The sequence below is a fragment of the Peromyscus eremicus genome, chromosome X (assembly GCF_949786415.1).
Source record: "Peromyscus eremicus chromosome X, PerEre_H2_v1, whole genome shotgun sequence".
Classification (NCBI taxonomy): domain Eukaryota; kingdom Metazoa; phylum Chordata; class Mammalia; order Rodentia; family Cricetidae; genus Peromyscus; species Peromyscus eremicus.
The window spans coordinates 59528321-59547906 of NC_081439.1; the positions used below are offsets into that span (position 1 = coordinate 59528321).

The 19586-nt window shown below is 41.2% G+C and overlaps 1 protein-coding gene across 1 annotated transcript; it reads left to right on the top strand.

Annotated features, from left to right (window-relative positions):
- Positions 1-4596: 4596 nt before the first annotated feature.
- On the top strand, positions 4597-5361 carry LOC131900055 (trafficking protein particle complex subunit 13-like). The gene has a single exon (XM_059251484.1). The coding sequence runs from the start codon at positions 4597-4599 to the stop codon at positions 5359-5361; it is 765 nt and encodes a 254-aa protein (XP_059107467.1).
- Positions 5362-19586: the final 14225 nt, after the last annotated feature.

Here is a 19586-nt window from a genome sequence, read left to right on the forward strand (position 1 = left end):
GCATGAATTTTTAGATGACAGTCAATAAAGTACACAGGACACATGCCATAACTGTTCCCATGTTAATTTGTGCATGCATTTATTATTGCTATTGATGTTTGCGTTTTATTACATTTTCATTTATTTTTGTGCATGTGTATTTGTATTGAATAGGGGGTGGTGGGAGTTTATGGGCCATGGTGCTCTTGTGGATGTCACAGAAAAGTCTCTAGAGTCAGTTCTTTCCTTCCAACATACGGAACCCACAGATGCAACTCAGAATGCCAAGTCCCTTTCTTTACCCAGTGAAACATCACACTGGTCCTGTTGTTTTTCAACTTTGAAAACTTCATGTTAGTGGGCCTAGAGAAATGGCTCAGTCATTAAGAACACTTGGTGCTCTTGCTGAGGACCCAGATTTGGTTCCCACCACCCAAATGACAGTTAACAACAATCTGTAACTACAGTTCCAAGAAATTCAATACCCCTTTCTGACCTCTGTGGGCACCAGACATACATGTGGTGTACATATATACATTCAGGCAAAACACTTGTGCATATAAAAAATAAATCTTCAACAAATTAGTTTAGCATATAAAATAATTTGTTTCATTGTAGCATTTTCATGCATATGTGTCATCATACTTTGTTATAATTTGTCCCCTCCTCCACTGCCCTTCCTTGTGCCCTCTGCCTCCGACTCTAGCCAGTTCCTTTCCCTCCTTTTCAGGCTTACCAGTAAGTGCCTTTGGCTTTCACAAGACACGTGCTCCTTCTTTTAAGGTTTTTGAGACAGGGTCTTACTTTGTAGTCCTATATGTCCTGGAACGCACTAAACATACCAGGCTAGCCTCTAATTTGTGGCACTCCACCTGTCTTTGCTTCTCCAGTGCTGAAACCACAGGTATATGCCACCACCACTATGTTTCTGCATTTCAAAACAGCACTCACTCTGGGGGATCGGTGGCTTGATTTAGCTCAGCACTAAGTCACTTGCCTAGCAAATACAAGGTCCTGTTTCAATACTCTTTTAAGAATAGTTTAAAAATTACTTTTGTTTATTTTTTTGTTTATAAGTGCGCATTCATGCCACTCATAGCAGGTGTGTGGAGGTCAGCAGACAACCTGCAGGGACTGATACTCAGGGATCGAATGCAGATTTTCAGGCTTACCAGTAAGTGCCCTTTATCCACTGAGCCATGTCACCAGCCCCAATACACTTTTTGAATACAGAAAACATACATATGTAATTTCAGTTTTGGTAGACAATTTTCCAGATATTTCCATATTACTCCATAGTTGTTTCCTTCTCAATTCATACCTTTTCTGTTTCCTATGCACTATTTTAAAAGCAGAGCATATTTATCTTTTAAAAAGAAATAACATTCCCTCCACTCAACTGATGTGATCTAATAGTGGCTATCTACCTCAGCTGCACATTTCTAAGGTGCCGTTTTAATTTTACAATCATCCTGAAGAACCTGAAAAACATTGATATCAAGCCCAGCAATTTTTAACCAGTATTCTACCTTCCAGGTAATCGTGAACTATTCTGAGTCCATTATTACTGCTCATTTATAGTGTCCTTGTCTACTCACTGTTTTCCTTACTCACTTACCTCTTTATTTGCTTTATACTTTACAGGCTAGCATTTCAACAATACATTTTCTAGTACTCCAGGCCTGTTTTTTTTTAATTTAATTTCTTTTTCAGAATTTCATACATGACTACTGTATTTACATCATTTCTACCTCTTCCTCCCTACCTCCAACTCCTCCTATGGTTTTCCACTCCTTCCATAATTATTGTTATACACACTATACAAACTACACATACACACACACACACACACACACACACACACACACACACACACATGACTGAGTTCATTTAGTGTTACTTCTATGTACACCTGTTTACCACTTGGGATTGGACAACCTATCAGGTAGCTCTTCCATAGTGAAAATTGATTCTCCCTTTCTCAGCAGCCATTGATTTCCTGTAACTCTTAATCTAGGGGTGGGGCCTTGTGAAATTTCCCCTATCTGCATTGGAACATCAGTGCTGTCATTATGCAGGTCTTGCTTGGGCAATCATATGGTTGAGATTTCATGAGTATGCCATCCCTGCCATATCTAGGAGACACTATTGAGCAGCAGGTGTCCTGGTCCTATGGCTTTTACAGTCTTTCTGCCTACTTCTTCTGTAGTCCCTGAGCCTTAGGTGTGGAGGTAGCTTTGTAGATGTACCTATCACAGTTGGGCATCCCACAGTTACTTATTCTCTGCACTGACCAGTTGTTGATCTCTGTAGTAGGCTCTGTCTACTGCAAAAAAAGACTTCTCCGATGAGAGGTGCCAGTTAACTGTGTTTTTAGCTGACATGGCTAAATCAAAGCTACAGAAAACACACTCACTTGTTTTATTCTTTTTCCTATTCGTGCAGAAAACTCTACATTTTCTTTTTTAAAAATTCTACAAGGGTGTGCGTTGATTTATAGTCATGGGTGTCAAATGAAGCCTCAGTCTGGTCCTAGGAGGATGACATAGTCTGTGGGTATCAGTCAAGATACTCAACCAAACACACTTCCTGTGTCCCAAATGTGCTAGCAACAAAGTCACCATGGTTTGAAAGAGAGAGGTTGTTGATACACTTGTATTGTCTTGGGGTGAAGTAAATTCCCCGGTGTTGCATGTTTCCCTGTTTCCTGTTAGGGCATCACAGCGGGAACTGTTCTTAGATTTTGGAAGGTAGGAGCAAGGTAGCACCCATTCTGTAAACTCCTTGGTTATCTGCTGGCTCGATTCAAGACAGAACAATAGCTAACTAAACTGAGCATCTATAGCTCTAGGATAGAGTCCTAGATTCAGGATATGATCATCACCAGTCTCAGAGTCATCCAGAACAGATATTGTAAACCAGTGCAATAGATTCATATCTCGGTGAATGCAAGGTTAAAATCAAGCACAGCCAAAACTGTAAAAGAATAGAGAAAAACATCTATTACCTGGCACAGGTAAGGGCAGCACAGCAGTTTTTTCTAAAGTAACGACATTCTTTAACGAGGCAACATGTTGATTGTATTTGGAGAGCTTATACATATCATATAGGGACATACTTTAGATATACATTCCCGAACATGCTCAGATTAAGGAGGTTACAGTTCAAGAAAGAAAGATATCAGACACATTTTAGAGCATGTTTAGTGAACATTTGAAAGGTTAAAAAGTGGCAGGCAGGAACATGCTGTGCCATGCTCAGCTGTGCCTCAAAGATGCCTGCCTCATTTAGCAGTTAAGAGCATCCTCTGGACTTCCAGCTTTTTCTCTCGAGGTTCTAATCTCTTTATCATCTTCCCTTCCCAGTCCCTACCCCATGGAATTCAAGCAACTTCACCACTCACGGAAACAGCATTGTAGGCACTGTTGAAACAGTCTCTACCATTGTGCAAAGCAAGTTCTTGTAATAAGTATAGCTCTATAATGTCTCCTACTGGTTCTGCTCCTCACATAAGACCTGGGTTGATGTAGGAGTTATTTTGAGGCCAGGTACTTCACTCTGTGTAACATCCTTTCTGATTTGTTCTGAGCCTAACTGTACCTCATACTACCTATCCCATGTGATATGCGAGTGGGTACATTAATCACATTTTTATTATATATTATATATATAAAATGATACTTTGACCTCTTGGGGCTTAATTCTTCTGCTCAAGACACTTCCCTCCCCAAAGCTAGCTAAATCATTGAGATAGCCACCAACTCCCTTATGGGTACACCTGCCATGAACTATCCAGCCAAGAGCTCATACCTGTCAACTAACTCCTTATGTTTTACTGCTGTTCTCCTTTCCTAATAGCATGCCAAGAGCAGACACTAGACAACTATGGACAGATCCTAAAAATACGAGTCTGGTGACATTATACGTAGTTGTCAGTTCTAGATCACTTATCCTGCCCTGCTTAGCCCTTCCCATGGAAACATAATAAAGACTTATACCACATTCCTTCTTTCCCACCTGATCAGCCTCGGCATTGATGTGGCCCTTTGAGGCATACTGTACTATCTTTACTTGGAAACTGAGAGCATCTAACTTTTTTCCAAAGGCATTTGTTTCGATCATCTTCCATTATCTGATTAAAACAAATACTGGATACATTTCAATAAGATAAAATTATAGTCAAATATAAGAGAATCTACAGAGACTGGAATTTTTTCTGAAACTCAGGGTGTCTATTAACCATAAGTGTTTTCACCAAATTCCAAGACACATGTGAAGACAATGAATTTCTTGGTAATTTCTCTAGCCCATGAGAAGTAGCCCTGTACCAGAAATGTAAATGTCTGAAGATTAATATCACTTTAAATTCCCAGAGCTACGTTTCTGAGAAAGAGGGAAAATAACCGTTACATGAGGATTCCCAGTAATAGCAATTAAGTCGTAACAACATAATACTGAAAAAAATTGGTGTTTATACAAGAGCTCAGGCTTTACCCATTTTGGTCTCCATGGCTACAGTGGTAGAACATTGCATTGATGATGTCACTCATGACAAAATAGTAGACCCTGGGGGAGTTGTTCCCGTGAGTTCAGTGCTTTTCAACTCAGTGCGCAGAGATGTTTTTAAGTAAACTGTGCGTATTTTCTCATTCCCAACCACTGGATGTCAAAACCAAGTTTTTTAACTCAGACAAGGATGATTTATTTCTCGAAGTCCAGATTAAAAACACTTCATCTTCAACTGTGTTTATACAGAAAGTTTCCTTGGAGCTACCTGAAATGTACACCGAAGAAGCATTAAATATTCTCAACCTGGATGGAGAAGATGAGAGTACATTTGGAACCAGAACATTTTTGCAGGCATCAGAAGGACGCCACTACTTATATTGCCTGCGGCTCAAGGAGGACTATCTGGAGAAAGCGAGAACCCTCAGCGGACCAACGAAAATGGGGAAGTTAGAGATCGTGTGGAAACAGGAACTTGGCGAAAGGGCGATGCTACAGACAGTCCCACTTGAAAGAGAAGCTCGAAGTTGCGGAGAACTGAAGCTGTCTCTGGAGAATGTTCCAGACACTGTATCCCGAGAAGAGCCTTTGAAAATTGTCTTCAAGATAACAAATTGCACTGATAAGAAAATGAAACTGCTTGTGAAGACGCATGATACAACTGCTGTTCGTTGGTGTGGGTGTTCAGGGAGAAAACTTGGTACGTTGATGCCAGGCTCCTCGCTCTCGTTTACCCTGACACTACTGTTCTTACAGCTAGGCCTAAGGGGGATCTCTGGCATACGGATAATAGACGCAACGGTCAAGACCAAATATCGCTACGACGGTGTTGCAAACGTCTGCGTAGTACCTTCCGTGGCTAAAAGGAAAAGCTAAAGAAAACTTCCAATGTGATAGTTTTCAAGAAGTTTCCCAGAAAAGCTTTAAATATCAGCCCAAAAGCGATCAACTAACAAGTATTAAGGACGATTATTTCTGTGGAGACTCTTTCTACTTTTCAGAATTAAACAGTTGCTGATTTCAAAAACAACCTGCCAGCGTTTGTCTTAGGTGAGGCGCCGCATCAGTTTTGATCTGGAGTGTGAGATGCTGTTCAGTGCCCCTTTTTCTCTCCCCACTTAGAAGGTGTCTCTCCAGGGTATCCTGCTTGGGGCTGAGTAGAGGGAATACACGTAATGGGAACTTGTCCTTCCTTCTTCATTTCTGATTTCTACGCTCTACTCTCTCACTTGATGTCCTTATGTCTTGTGAAAGTATTTTCCTGTGTGAATTGATGTTCCCGTGGGAGGAAAACAAAGGAAGGTCCTATTCCATGTCTGGGTGATGTGACCCTGAAGTAAGTTAAGCAATACACTTCTTTATAAAAGGACTATTTCGAGTATAGTTGGTTATACTTTCAAGGAAAGCAGGTTTTCCTGACAAAGTTTATTGGGTGCTGGAATTAGAGAGAAGTTCAGCAGTGACAGGGGACTCCTTGTAGACCTGGGATATGGAAAATTCATGAAAACCTGGTAGGTTATTTTTTGTCACTTCCTTTTTGGATCAGGCATTGGCAATAGGGGACTGATTCTCGTTTAAATGCAAACTCTCATGCAAATTAACCTGTCCACAAAGTGTCCTGTCTTAACTGTCTCTGTCCCAATCTCTGAATTATCAAAATTCCAGACAGAAATTTAGATCTTTCTTTAAAGAATCTTTTTTTTTCTCAAAAATTATTACAATAAATTGCTTTGTTTGCAATGCAAAATGCTGTTCCTTATGTAATGGAGTCAGGTATACCGAAGACCTAACGACTTGTAATCCATGTAACTCACTTCTCCAAACAGCACTATGATACAGCTGTTCCCTGATGTGTGAACAGTGGCTGTTGTTGTATTATGCTACCACGGTTTTTGTTCGATTCTTTTTCTTTTTCTTTTTTTTGCCGTTGTTTTTCAAGACAGGGTTTCTCTGTGTATCCTTGACTGTCCTGGAACTCGTTCTGTAGACCAGACTGGACTTGAACTCACTGAGATCTGCCTGCCTCTGCCTCTCAAGTGCTGGGATTAAAGGCGTGCAACACCACTGCCTGACTATGGTATCGCATTTCAAATTTATTTTTAAATAACATTTTTCTTCTATAAAATTTCCTATCTTGGTACAATGCATGTTGGTCATAGCCATTCACTACCACCCCCCTCTCACATTTCTTGTTGTCTCTAACTCCATCTCTCCAACATCATGTCCTCTTTTTAAAAGGTAAATCTTTAATATTCATATATACATATAATGTATTTTGCTCTAATCCACATTCATCTCTCAATCCTCACGAGAGAAGCTTCTTTAGGTGGAAGATGCCAATTAACACAGAGACTCACAACTGTTCAAGATGCAGAGAACGAGAAACTGGAGTGTTTAGCCCTGAATGGGATAAACAATAAGCAATACAGAAAGAATTTGTTTTATTCCTAAATGAGCCAGGAGATAGAGCCTACTTTGCAGCATTTCTGTTATTTCTGTGGATAACGTACTCATTAATTTTTTTTTATGTTAGGAACTTATTGTTTCTTTAATCAAAGAGTAACAGTGGATAGACACTTCAGAGAAAATTTAATCACCGAAGAAGGCAAAAACCCCCAAATTGTTTAGATTACAGCATTCCTTTCCATGAACATGCAGCAAACTAAATAAATTTATAATTTCAAGCCGGTAATGGTCTAATGTGTTCAATGATTTGTTTTTCAGAAGGAAAACTATGATATGAATAGCATATAACAGAAATGAAAATAAACATCTTTCTGCATTGCTCATTGCTTAATATATTAACTTACTTATTCTTAATTGGTTTTCATTATTATTCTTTGCATACCACAATTACAACCTGAGAGTTCTCTAAATTATTTTTGGATAATTATTCTTACCAGTAACATTCTTACCTCCATTTTTATTTCTTATTCTTTAATGTTGCATTCTGTTATTTTTTTGGTGTTTGTTTGTTTTTTGACACAGAGTCTCATATAGCCCAGGATGACCTTCCCACTTGCTATGTGCCAGAGGCTGATCTTGAACTCTTGATCCTCTTACCTCTACCTCCCAGCACTGGGGATTACAGGTGTGTGCCACCACACCAGGCATGGGTTCAATTTGAAGAACTTCTTGTAGCTTTTCTCCTAGAACAGGTATGGTGGAGATTTGCTCTCTCTCGGTTTCTGTTTGTCTGGAAAAGTCTTTGTCACGCCTTTGTTTCTTTAGAAAATAAGAGCCTTCTTGGATGCAGCATTCTCAAGTGGCAGGATATTGTATCCTTCCATCCTGTGCAAATCTCATGCCACTTTCTACTGACGGTGTTGTTGCATGGACTGGACATCATTATGTGTTGTTTCTTTTCTCTTGTGGCTTTGAGTATTTTTCTCCTTCATCTTTCACCCTTATTGTTATTATTATTTTCCTGTTTTTTAAAAGTTTTCTTATATTGAAAATAGATTATCTTCTTGTACAATATATCGTGATTACAGTTTCCCCTCCCCTACTCCTCCCAGTTCCTCCTCCCCTCCCCTCCCCTCCGGACCCACTCCCTTTATGTCTCTCATTAGAAAAGAACAGGCTTCTAAGAGATGGCAACCAAACGTGACAAAATAAAATATAATAAGATGAAGCAAAGACTATCCTATTGAAGTTGGACATGACAATCCAACCACAAGAAAAGAATCCCAAGAGCAGGCACAAGAGTCAGAGACCCCACTTGTTCTCACTGTCAGGAGTCCTGTAAAACTACTAAGCTTATAGATGTAATATATATGCAGAGGACCTGGTCCAGACCCACTGTAGGCCCTGTGCTCACTACTTCGGTTTCTATAAGCTTGTCTGTGCCTTGCTTAGTCGATTCAGAGGGCTTTGTTCTCCTGGTGTCCTCCATCCCCTCAGGGACTTATAATCTCCACAGGATTCCCTGAGCTCTGAGGGGAAGGACTTGATAGAGACATCCCATTTGGACCCTCTCTCTCTCTCTCTCTCTCTCTCTCTCTCTCTCTCTCTCTCTCTCTCTCTCTCTCTTCTCTCTCTCTCTTTCTCTCTGTCTCTTTCTCTGTCTCTGTCTCTTTCTCTGTCTCTGTCTCTCTGTCTCTCTGTCTGTCTCTCTCTCTCTCTGAGTAATGTCTGGTTGTTGGTTTCTGCATCTATTTTCATCTGCTGTTGGAGGAAGCCTCTTTGATGATGACTGGATAAGGCACTGATAGATGAATAAAGCTTTTATATGCTTGTATGCACTTGCATGTATATCATTAGGAGTCATTTTATTGATACTTTAAGACCAATAGTATTTGGTTTTACCTTAGGTCTTGGGGCTATCTAGTTTCTGGTTCTTGGTTACCAAAGCAGTCTCTGTTGTATATTGCCCTAGCATATTTGGCAGGCAAGGCACCATTGTAGATCAAAGGTTTTGTGGTGAGTTGTTGTTCATGTTTCTCTTTTGGTGGCCTGCAGGGTACCTTTCCATACCAAAGAGACTAGGATGTAGGGGTGAGGGCTCCATGTAGGCACCATCTGGACTTCTCCATGCTTAATGAGGTGTGTGGGTATTGTCCTCAGCTCTTGGGCCCTGCTGGAAAGGAAGCTTTTATCTTAGCAACAGCCTGGGTTGTTTGGAGATTTCCACACGACCCCCTGGGCCAACAACTCAATTGAATGTAAGTTAGTCTCACTACTGGTAGCCTCACCTGGCTACAAGACAAGGCCAGGTGAGACTCCATATCCCCTAATAATAGGCGACCTTATTGTTTTTTAATTTAAATTTTTTGGTTTTTGAGAACTTCCTACACGAGTATTTATATAATTTATATAATTTCTACCCCTCTCTTCTTCCTTCTGTGCCACCCAGTACCTTTCATATCCATGACCCTTTCTTTAATTATTGTTTTACACACATGTACAGACATGTACACACACAACCTACTGAGTCCATTTAGAGTTGACCATATGTATGCGTTTTTAGGGCTGACCACCTTGTATTGGATAAACGTGTCAGGGGCTTCATCCTTTATAAAACTGGATTTTCTTCTGAGCAACCACTTACTGCCTGTAGCTCTTCATCATGAGATGGACCTTGTGAAATTTCTCCTATTCATGTTGGCACCATCTTTTACCTCTGAGAGCATAATTTCACTATGTTGTGGGGTATACTTGGTTAGGTTAAATTCCACTGGTGATCTTTGTAGCTGGATATTTGCATCCTTCTCTAGATTTAAGGAGTTTTCTGTTATGAACTTTTAAGATAAGCTTTTGACCTCTTTGACATTCTCAAGTCCCTCTTGAACCCCGATAACCTGGTATACTAGGTAGAGTTCTCTAGAAGAGCAGAACAAGTAGAATGTTTGTGTGTGTGTCTGTTCATGAGAGCGTGTGTGTGTTGTGTGTGTGTGTGTGTGTGTGTGTGTGTGTGTCTGTGTCTGTGTTTGTGTCTATGTGTGTCTGTGTGTACTAGAATGGCTTTCACATCAGGAGTTAAGTAGTCGAACTCAATAGTGACTCAGTCCATGAAGCTGGTGTCAGAGTGGTCTCGATCTGCTGCTGAAGGTCCTGAGGATTCTCAGGGAGCTGTGGGTCTGCAATCCACACTTGGAAGGCCAACAAAACTTCTGTCCCTGAAGATAGTGGCAGCAGGTGCAGGGGGAGGGGAGGGGAAGGAGAGAGGAGAGGTGGAGAGAGGGAGCAGGAGGGAGGAGGCAGGAGGGAGAGATACACTGATCAGCAACCAACATTGCTTTCCCACCTCAGACTTCTTTATAGCTTGGCCATCTGTGGGAAGGGGGTGTCCATCTTGAGAGGGAGTCCTCTCAGTGCTGTCTGGAAATGCTCTCACATATGCACCCAGAGACATGTCTCCTAGTTGGTTCTTCATTCCATTAACTTGGCACTCAGAACTATCTGTTACACCTGGATATTTGTCCTTCTAAAGACACTCTTCAAGTTTCACAAGCTTGGAATAATTTATCTCCACTCTCCTCTGCTGTGTATTTTCACATTGTCTCTTCAAACTCACTAATTCTACATTTTGTTTTAATCTATTCAGCTACTGATTCCTCCTATAGCATTTTAAAATGCCACTAAGTGAATTTTTCAGATCAAGGAATTCTGTGATAATACTTTCCGTCGTTCTGTTACGTTTCTCTATCAAAATAGTCGATCATTTTCAACGTTTTCTTGTAGCTCATTGAGTTCCTTTTACGTTCCCAGAATTCCACCATTCTGCTCACCATCTTGTCAGTTTCTCAGTTTCTTGTGCCTCATTTTGACAAGTGGAAACCTTGTTCCCTGAGAGTTTTCTGCTTCCTCCTCCTTCTCTTCCTCCTTTTCCTCCTCTTTGTCTTCTGACGTAGGGTCTTGCTATGATTTGCAGTCCAGGCTGGCCTAGAATTTATGATGCTCCTGCCTCGGCCTCCTGAGTACCGAGACTACAAATGTATGCTACTATACCTGACTCCCTGAAAAGCCTGGATACTTGTTGGCGTTCAATGTCATTTGCATATGAAAGGTTATGTTTTACCATCTGCCTTTGTATGTGTCTGTCTTCCCTTAAATTCTAACAGGCTGCTTACTTTCTCTAAGATACTTCTGCAATTTCAGCACTAGATGGTACCATTGGGTTTCCTGTCTGTCTGTTACGGTGTGTTTTTACCATTTTGGCACTAGAGGGCAACCCAAGCTCAGATTTTCCTTAAATCTGCCACTGATAGGCTATTCAACATGAATTCCAGGAGCACTTTAGAGATAAGCCATCCTAATAACCAATTTCCTGCTACCTAGGTAGGCCCAAATGTGCCACTCCCGGTCACAGAGCGTCTCCAGCATTATGATTATGCTGATTTCTGACAGAATCATCGTGGAGGGACCAGCTCCAGTCTTATATGCCATTCCTATGATCAGAAACACTGCAAGGTGGTATCATCCTCTGAGCCCATAGCCTGCTGAGACTGGCACAGAACTAGGCAGCACCAAGACCCCTGTTGATTTTTCACTGTCTACTGCTGCGTAGACGTGTAGTCTAAGATGACTGCAACCTGCCACAGGTGCAGTGATCTGGAATAGAAGCCCAACTCACTGGGGTTATTTGTCTTACTGGACAATGGGCTTACCCAGAGTCTACAACTGTGGGCGCAGGCCTGAGGGTAGGGGCCATTAGGATCTTATCAATGTTAGCTCTCACTAACCTGGGTTCCAGTGCATAGGTCTCTGCTTACTGGAGAGTTCTACTATGGAGTCTTTTTCTATGGTATGTTTCAATGTGGGAGACTGCTAGGGAATACAGCCTTTTTTCCACAACATATAGATTATTACATGAAATGCCTGCTTTTTAAAATTTTTTAATTTATTATTTTATTTAATTAACATTTTTTATTTATTTTACATACTGACCACAGTTTTACCTCTCTCCTCTCTTTCAGGCCCCCCCTACTCCCATCCTCCCCCTCCCCTTTCACTCCTCCTCCCTCTCCATTTAGAAAGGGGCAGGCTTCCTACATGGACAGCAAAGCATGGCCCGTCAGGTTAAGGCAGGACCGTGCTCCTTCTCCTGTATAAAGGCTGGGCAAGGTAATCCTTCATGGGGAACAGGTCCCCCAGAGCCAGCTAAGCACCAGGGACAGGTCCTGATCTCACTGCTAGGAGCCTTTCAAACAGACTGAACGACACAACTGTCACACACGTGCAGAGGGCCTAGGTTGGTCCCATGGAGGCTCCCTAACTGTTGGTCCACAGTGCTCCTAGGAGCTCAGGTCAGCTCTCTCTGTGGGTTCCTCCGTCACTATCTTGACCTTCCTTGCTTATATAATCCCTCCTCCCTCTCTTCAACAGGACTCCCAGAGCTCGGCTTGGTGCTTGGTTGTGGATCTCTGCATCTGCTTCCATGAGTTACTGGATGAAGGGTCTATGATGACAATTAGTGTAGTCATCAATCTGATTACAGGAGATGGCCAGTTCAGGCACCCTCTCCACTATTGCTAGGAGTCTTAACTGGGGTCATCCTTGTGGATTCCTGAGAGTTTCCCTGGCACCAGGTTTCCCCTTAATCCTGAGATACCCCCATCAAGACTTTTCTTTCCTTACTCTCCCTCTCTGTCTCACCCCCAACCTGCCTTCCACGCCCAGCGTGGCCAACCTGCTCCCTCAAGTTCCCATCCCTCACCCTCCCACCCCACCCCCAGTTTACCCAGGAGATCTCTTCTATTTCCCTAGGAGATCTCTTCTATTTTCCCTTCCCAGGGAAATCCATGCATCCCTCTTTGGGCCCCCTTTGTTATCTAACCTCACCGGGGCTGTGAATTATCCCACACTTTACTCCTAATATCCACTTATGAGTGAGTACATACCAAGTTTGTCTTTCTGGGTCTGAGTTATCTCACTCAGAATGATTTTTTCTAGTTCCATCCATTTGCCTGTAAATTTCATGATGTCATTGTTTTTATGGCTGAGTAGTACTCCATTGTGTATATGTACCACATTTTCTTTATCCATTCTTGGATTGAGGGGCATTTAAGTTGTTTCCAGGTTCTGGCTATTACAAATAATGCTGCTGTGAACATAGTTGAGCAAGTGTCCTTGTGGTATAATTGAGTATTCTTTGGGTATGTGCCCAAGAGTGGTGGTGCTGGGTCTTGAGGTAGATTGATTGCCATTTTTCTGAGAAACTGTCGTATTGATTTCCAAAGTGACTGTACCAGTTTGCAGTCCTACTAGCAGTAGTGAAGTGTTTACCTTGTTCCACATCCTCTCCAATATAAGCTGTCATCAGTGTTTTTGAGCTTAGCCATTCTAACAGAGGTAAGATGGTACCTCAGAGTCGTTTTGATTTACATTTCCTTGTTGACTAAGGATGTTGAACAGTTCTTTAAGTGTATTTCGACCATTTGAGATTAATCTGTTGAGAATTCTCTGTTTAGATGTGTACCACACTTCTTGATTGGATTATTTGGTATTTTGATGTCTGGTTTTTTGAGTTCTTTATATGTTTTGGAGTTCAACCCTCTATCAGATGTGAGGTTGGTGACAATCTTTTCCCATTCTGTAGGCTGCCATTTTGTGTTATTGACAGTGTCCTTTGCCTTACAGAAGCTTTTCAGTTTCCAGAGGTCCTCTTTATTGTCAATCTCAGTGTCTGTGCTACTGGTGTTATATTTAGGAAGTGGTCTCCTGTTCCAATGCGTTCAAGACTACTTTCTATGTTCTCTCCTATCAGGTTCAGTATATCTGGATTTATGTTGAGGTCTTTGTTCCACTTGGACTTGAGTTTTGTGCATGACAATAGATATGGATCTATTTGCATTCTTTTACATGTTGACATCCAGTTGTGCCAGCACCATTTGTTGAAGATGCTTTCTTTTTCCATTGTATAATTTTTTTCTTTGTCAAAAATCAGGTGTTCATAGATGTGTGGATTTATGTCAAGGTCTTTGATTCGATTCCATTGACCCACGTGCCTGTTTTTATGCTAATACCAAGCTGTTTTTATTACTATGGCTCTATATTAGAGCTTGAAGTTAGGGATAGTGATACCTCCAGAATTTCCTTTGTTGTACAGGATTGGTTCAGCTACCATGGTTTTTTTTTTCCATATAAATCTACAGGTTAAACCCATCATAATCCCAACACAATTCTTCACAGACCTTGAAAGAACAATACTCAACTTCATATGGAAAATGCTTGCTATTTTTCCCCATGGGTCCTCCTACGAGAATAGGTTTATAATCCTATCCTATAGACATCAGGGTTGGCTTGTGATTACAATGACCAATTAAAAAGCAAGTTGGAAGTGACATGCCCTACCTAGGAGACATGCTTAATGTTTGTGAAATTGAAGTTTCTTCTGCCATAGGTCAGTAATGTCTTCATCAGATGTTTTTCAGCCCGGATTTTGGAGTGAAGGTGACAGCAGAGCCATAGATGATCTGACAGGAGTGTGTGATCTGAACAAGAAATAAATGTTACAGATAAATTCTTGATTTTTTTTTGTATTCTAGAGAAAAGATTTTTTTTAAATTTTTATTTTGCAATACAATTCAATTCTACATATCAGCCACGGATTCCCTTGTTCTCCCCCCTCCCGCCCCCCTCACCTTCCCCTCCCCAGCCCGCCCCCTATTCCCCTCTCCTCCAGGGCAAAGCCTTCCCCACAGACTGAGATCAACCTGGTAGACTCAGTCCAGGTAGGTCCAGTCCCCTCCTCCCAGGCCGAGCCAAGCGACCCTGCATAGGCCCCAGGTTTCAAACAGCTGACTCATGCAATGAGCACAGGACCTGGTGCCACTGCCTGGATGCCTCCCAAACAGATCAGGCCAATCAACTGTCTCACCCACTCAGAGGGCCTGATCCAGTTGGTGACCCCTCAGCCATTGGTTCATATTTCATGTGTTTCCGTTCGTTCATTCGGCTATTTGTCCCTGTGCTTTATCCAACCTTGGTCTCAACAATTCTCGCTCATATAAACCCTCCTCATTCTCATTAATTGGACTCCCAGAGATCCACCTGGGGCCTAGTCATGGATCTCTGCATCCAGATCCCTCAGTAGTTGGATGAGGTTTCTAGCACGACAATTAGGGTGTTTGGCCATCCCATCACCAGAGTAGGTCAGTTCGGGCTGTCTCTCGACCATTGCCAGCAGTCTGTTGTGGGGTTATCTTTGTGGATTTCTGTGGGCCTCTCTAGCACTTTGCTTCTTCCTATTCTCATGTGGTCTTCATTTACCATGGTCTCCTATTCCTTGTTCTCCCTCTCTGTTGTTGATCCAGCTGGGATCTTCCGCTCCCCCAAGCTCTCTTTCCCTCCACCCTCGCCCTTCACTACCCCCACTCATGTCCAGGCTGTTCATGTAGATCTCATTCCATTTCTCTGTCATTGGGCGATCCCCGTGTCTTTCTTGGGGTCCTGTTTTCCAGGTAGCCTCCCTGGTGATGTGAGTAGGAGTCCAGTCATCCTTGTTCCACATCTAGTATCCTCCTATGAGTGAGTACATACCATGTTTGTCTTTCTGAGTCTGGGTTACCTCACTCAGGATGATTTTTTCTAGATCCCATCCATTTGTCTGCAAACCTCATGATGTCATTGTTTTTCTCTGCTGAGTAGTATTCCATTGTGTATATGTATCACATTTTGTTTATCCATTCTTCAGTTGAAGGGCATCTAGGTTGTTTCCAGGTTCTGGCTATTACAAACAATGCTGATATGAACATAGCTGAACAAGTGCTCTTGTGGTGTGGTTGAGCATTCCTTGGGTATATGCCCAAGAGTGGTATAGCTGGATCTTGGGGGAGATGGATTCCAAATTTTCTAAGAAAGGGCCAAAGTGCTTGTACAAGCTTGCATTCCCACCAGCAGTGAAAGAGAGTTCCCCTAGCTCCACATCCTCTCCAGCATAAGGTGTCTTCAGTGTTTTTGATCTTAGCCATTCTGACAGGCGTAAGGTGGTATCTCAGAGTTGTTTTGATTTGCATTTCCCTGATGATTAGGGATGTTGAGCAATTCCTTAAAGGTCTTTCAGCCATTTGAGTTTCCTCTGTTGAGAATTCTCTGCTTAGTTCTATAGCCCATTTCTTAATTGGACTGTTGGGCATTTTGATGTCTAATTTCTTGAGTTCCTTATATATTCTGGATATCAGTCCTCTGTCAGATGTGGGGTTGGTGAAGATCTTTTCTCATTCTGTAGGCTGTTGCTTTGCCTTGTTGACCGTATCCTTTGCCCTACAAAAGCTTCTCAGTTTCAAGAGGTTCCATTGATTGATTGTTTCTCTCAGTGTCTGTGCTACTGGTGTTCTATTTAGGAAGTGGTCTCCTATGCCAATGCGTTCAAGACTACTTCCTACTTTCTCTTCTAGCAGGTTCAGAGTAGCTGGATTTATGTTGAGGTCCTTGATCCACTTGGACTTAAGTTTTGTGCACGGTGATAGATATGGATCTATTTGCAGCCTTCTACATGTTGATATCCAGTTTTGCCAGCACCATTTGTTGAAGATGCTTTCTTTTTTCCATTGTGCACTTTTGGCTTCTTCGTCAAAAATTATATGTTCATAGGTGTGCGGATTAATGTCAGGGTCTTCAATTTGATTCCATTGGTCCACATGTCGGTTTTTATGCCAGTACCAAGCTGTTTTTATTACTGTAGCTCTATAGTACAGCTTGAAGTCAGGGATCGTGATGCCTCCAGAGGTTGTGTTATTGTACAGGATTCTTTTGGCTATCCTGGGTTTTTTGTTTTTCCATATGAAGTTGAGTATTATTCTTTCCAGGTCTGTGAAGAATTGTGTTGGTATTTTGATGGGGATTGCATTGAATCTGTAGATTCCTTTTGGTAAGATTGACATTTTTACTATGTTAGTTATGCCTATCCATGAGCATGGGAGATCTTTCCATTTTCTGACATCTTCTTCAATTTCTTTTTTCAGGGACTTAAAGTTCTTGTCATATAGGTCCTTCACTTGCTTGGTTAGTGTTACCCCAAGGTATTTTATGTCATTTGTGGCTATAGTAAAGGGTGATGTATCTCTGATTTCCTTCTCCGCTTCTTTGTCCATTGTATATAGGAGGGCTACTGATTTTTTTGAGTTGATCTTGTATCCTGCTATGTTGCTGAAGGTGTTTATACGCTGTATCAGTTCCTTGGTGGAATCTTTGGGGTTGCTCAAGTATACTATCATGTCATCTGCAAATAGGGAAAGCTTGACTTCTTCCTTTCCAATTTGTATCCCCTTAATCTCCTTATGTTGTCTTATTGCTCTGGCTAGAACTTCAAGTACTGTATTGAATAAGTATGGGGAGAGCGGACAGCCTTGCCTCGTTCCTGATTTTAGTGGAATTGCTTTGAGTTTCTCTCCATTTAATTTGATGTTGGCTGTTGGCTTGCTGTAAATTGCCTTTATTATGTTTAGGTATGTTCCCTGTATTCCTGATCGCTCCAAGACCTTTATCATGAAGGGGTGTTGGATTTTGTCAAATGCCTTTTCAGCATCTAGTGAGATGATCATGTGGTTTTTTTCTTTAAGTTTGCTTATATGGTGTATCACATTGACAGACTTTCGTATGTTGAACCATCCTTGCATCCCTGGAATGAATCCTATTTGATCATGGTGGATAATTGTTTTGATGTGTTCTTGGAGTCTGTTTGCCAGTATTTTATTGAGTATTTTTGCATCAATGTTCATGAGGGAGATCGGTCTGTAGTTCTCTTTCTTTGTTGTATCCTTGTTTGGTTTAGGAATCAGGGTAATTGTAGCCTCATAGAAGGAGTTTGGTAATGTTCCTTCTGTTTCTATTGTGTGGAACAATTTAGAGAGTATTGGTATTAACTCTTCTTTGAAGATCTGGTAGAATTCTGCACTGAAACCATCTGGTCCTGGGCTTTTTTTGGTTGGGAGACTTTTAATGACTGTTTCTATTTCGTTAGGGGTTATTGGACTATTTAAATAGTTTATCTGGTCTTGATTTAATTTAGGTATGTGGTACCTATCCAGAAAATTATCCATTTCTTTTAGGTTTTCCAGTTTTTTGGAATAGAGGTTTTTGAAGTATGACCTGATGATTCTCTGGATTTCCTCAATGTCTGTTGTTATGTCCCCCTTTTCATTTCTGATTTTGTTGATTTGGATGCTCTCTCTCTGTCTTTTGGTTAGTTTGGATAAGGGCTTGTCTATCTTGTTGATTTTCTCAAAGAACCAACTCTTTGTTTCATTAATTTTTTGTATTGTTCTCTTTGTTTCTATTTTATTGATTTCAGCTCTCACTTTGATAATTTCCTGGCATCTATTTTTCCTGGGAGACTTTGCTTCTTCCTGTTCTAGAACTTTCAGGTGTGCTGTTAAGTCACTAGTGTGAGATTTCTCCAGCTTATTTATGTGGGCATTTAGTGCTATGAATTTCCCTCTTAGTACTGCTTTCATAGTGTCCCATAGGTTTGGATATGTGGTGTCTTCATTTTCGTTGATCTCTAGGAAGTCTTTAATTTCTTTCTTTATTTCTTCCTTAACCCATTGGTGATTCAGGTGGGTATTGTTCAGTTTCCATGAGATTGTAGGTTTTCTGTAGTTTTTGTTGTTGTTGAAATCCAACTTTAGACCATGGTGGTCTGATAGAACACAGGAGGTTATTCCAATTGTTTTGTATCTGTTTAGATTTGTTTTGTGACCAAGTATGTGGTCGATTTTAGAGAAGGTTCCATGGGGTGCTGAGAAGAAGGTATATTCTTTTTTGTTAGGATGGAATGTTCTGTAGATGTCGATTAAGTTCATTTGAGTCATGACATCAGTTAAGTCCTTTATTTCTCTGTTAAGTTTCGATTTGGGAGATCTGTCCAGTGGTGAAAGTGGGGTGTTGAGGTCTCCCACTATTAATGTGTGGGGTTTTATATGTGATTTAAGCTTTAATAATGTTTCTTTTACATATGTGGGTGCCCTTGTGTTTGGGGCATAAATGTTCAGAATTGAGACTTCATCTTGGTGGATCTTTCCTGTAATGAGTATGTAATGCCCTTCTTGATCTCTTTTGATTGATTTTAGTTTGAAGTCTATTTTGCTGGATATCAGGATGGCTACACCCGCTTGTTTCTTAAGACCGTTTGATTGGAAAGTCTTTTCCCAGCCTTTTATTTTTAGGTAGTGTCTATCTTTGAATTTGAGATGTGTTTCTTGTATGCAGCAGAAAGATGGGTCCTGCTTTCGTATCCATTCTGTAAGCCTATGTCTTTTTATAGGTGAATTAAGTCCATTGATATTGAGGGATATTAATGTCCAGTGATTGTTCATTCCTGTTATTTTTTGGTGGTGATGTGTGTGTACTTCTCTTCGTTGGGGTTTACTGCTGTGGCTTTATCTATTGCCTGTGTTTTCGAGGGTGTATCTGACTTCCTTAGGTTGGAATTTTCCTTCTAGGGCTTTCTGTAGGGCTGGGTTTGTGGATAAATATTGTTTAAATCTGGCTTTGTCATGGAATGTCTTGTTCACTCCATCTATGATGATTGAAAGTTTTGCTGGGTATATTAGTCTAGGCTGACATCCATGTTCTCTTAGTGTCTGCATTACATCTGTCCAGGTCCTTCTGGCTTTCAAAGTCTCCATTGAGAAATCGGGTGTTATTCTGATGGGTTT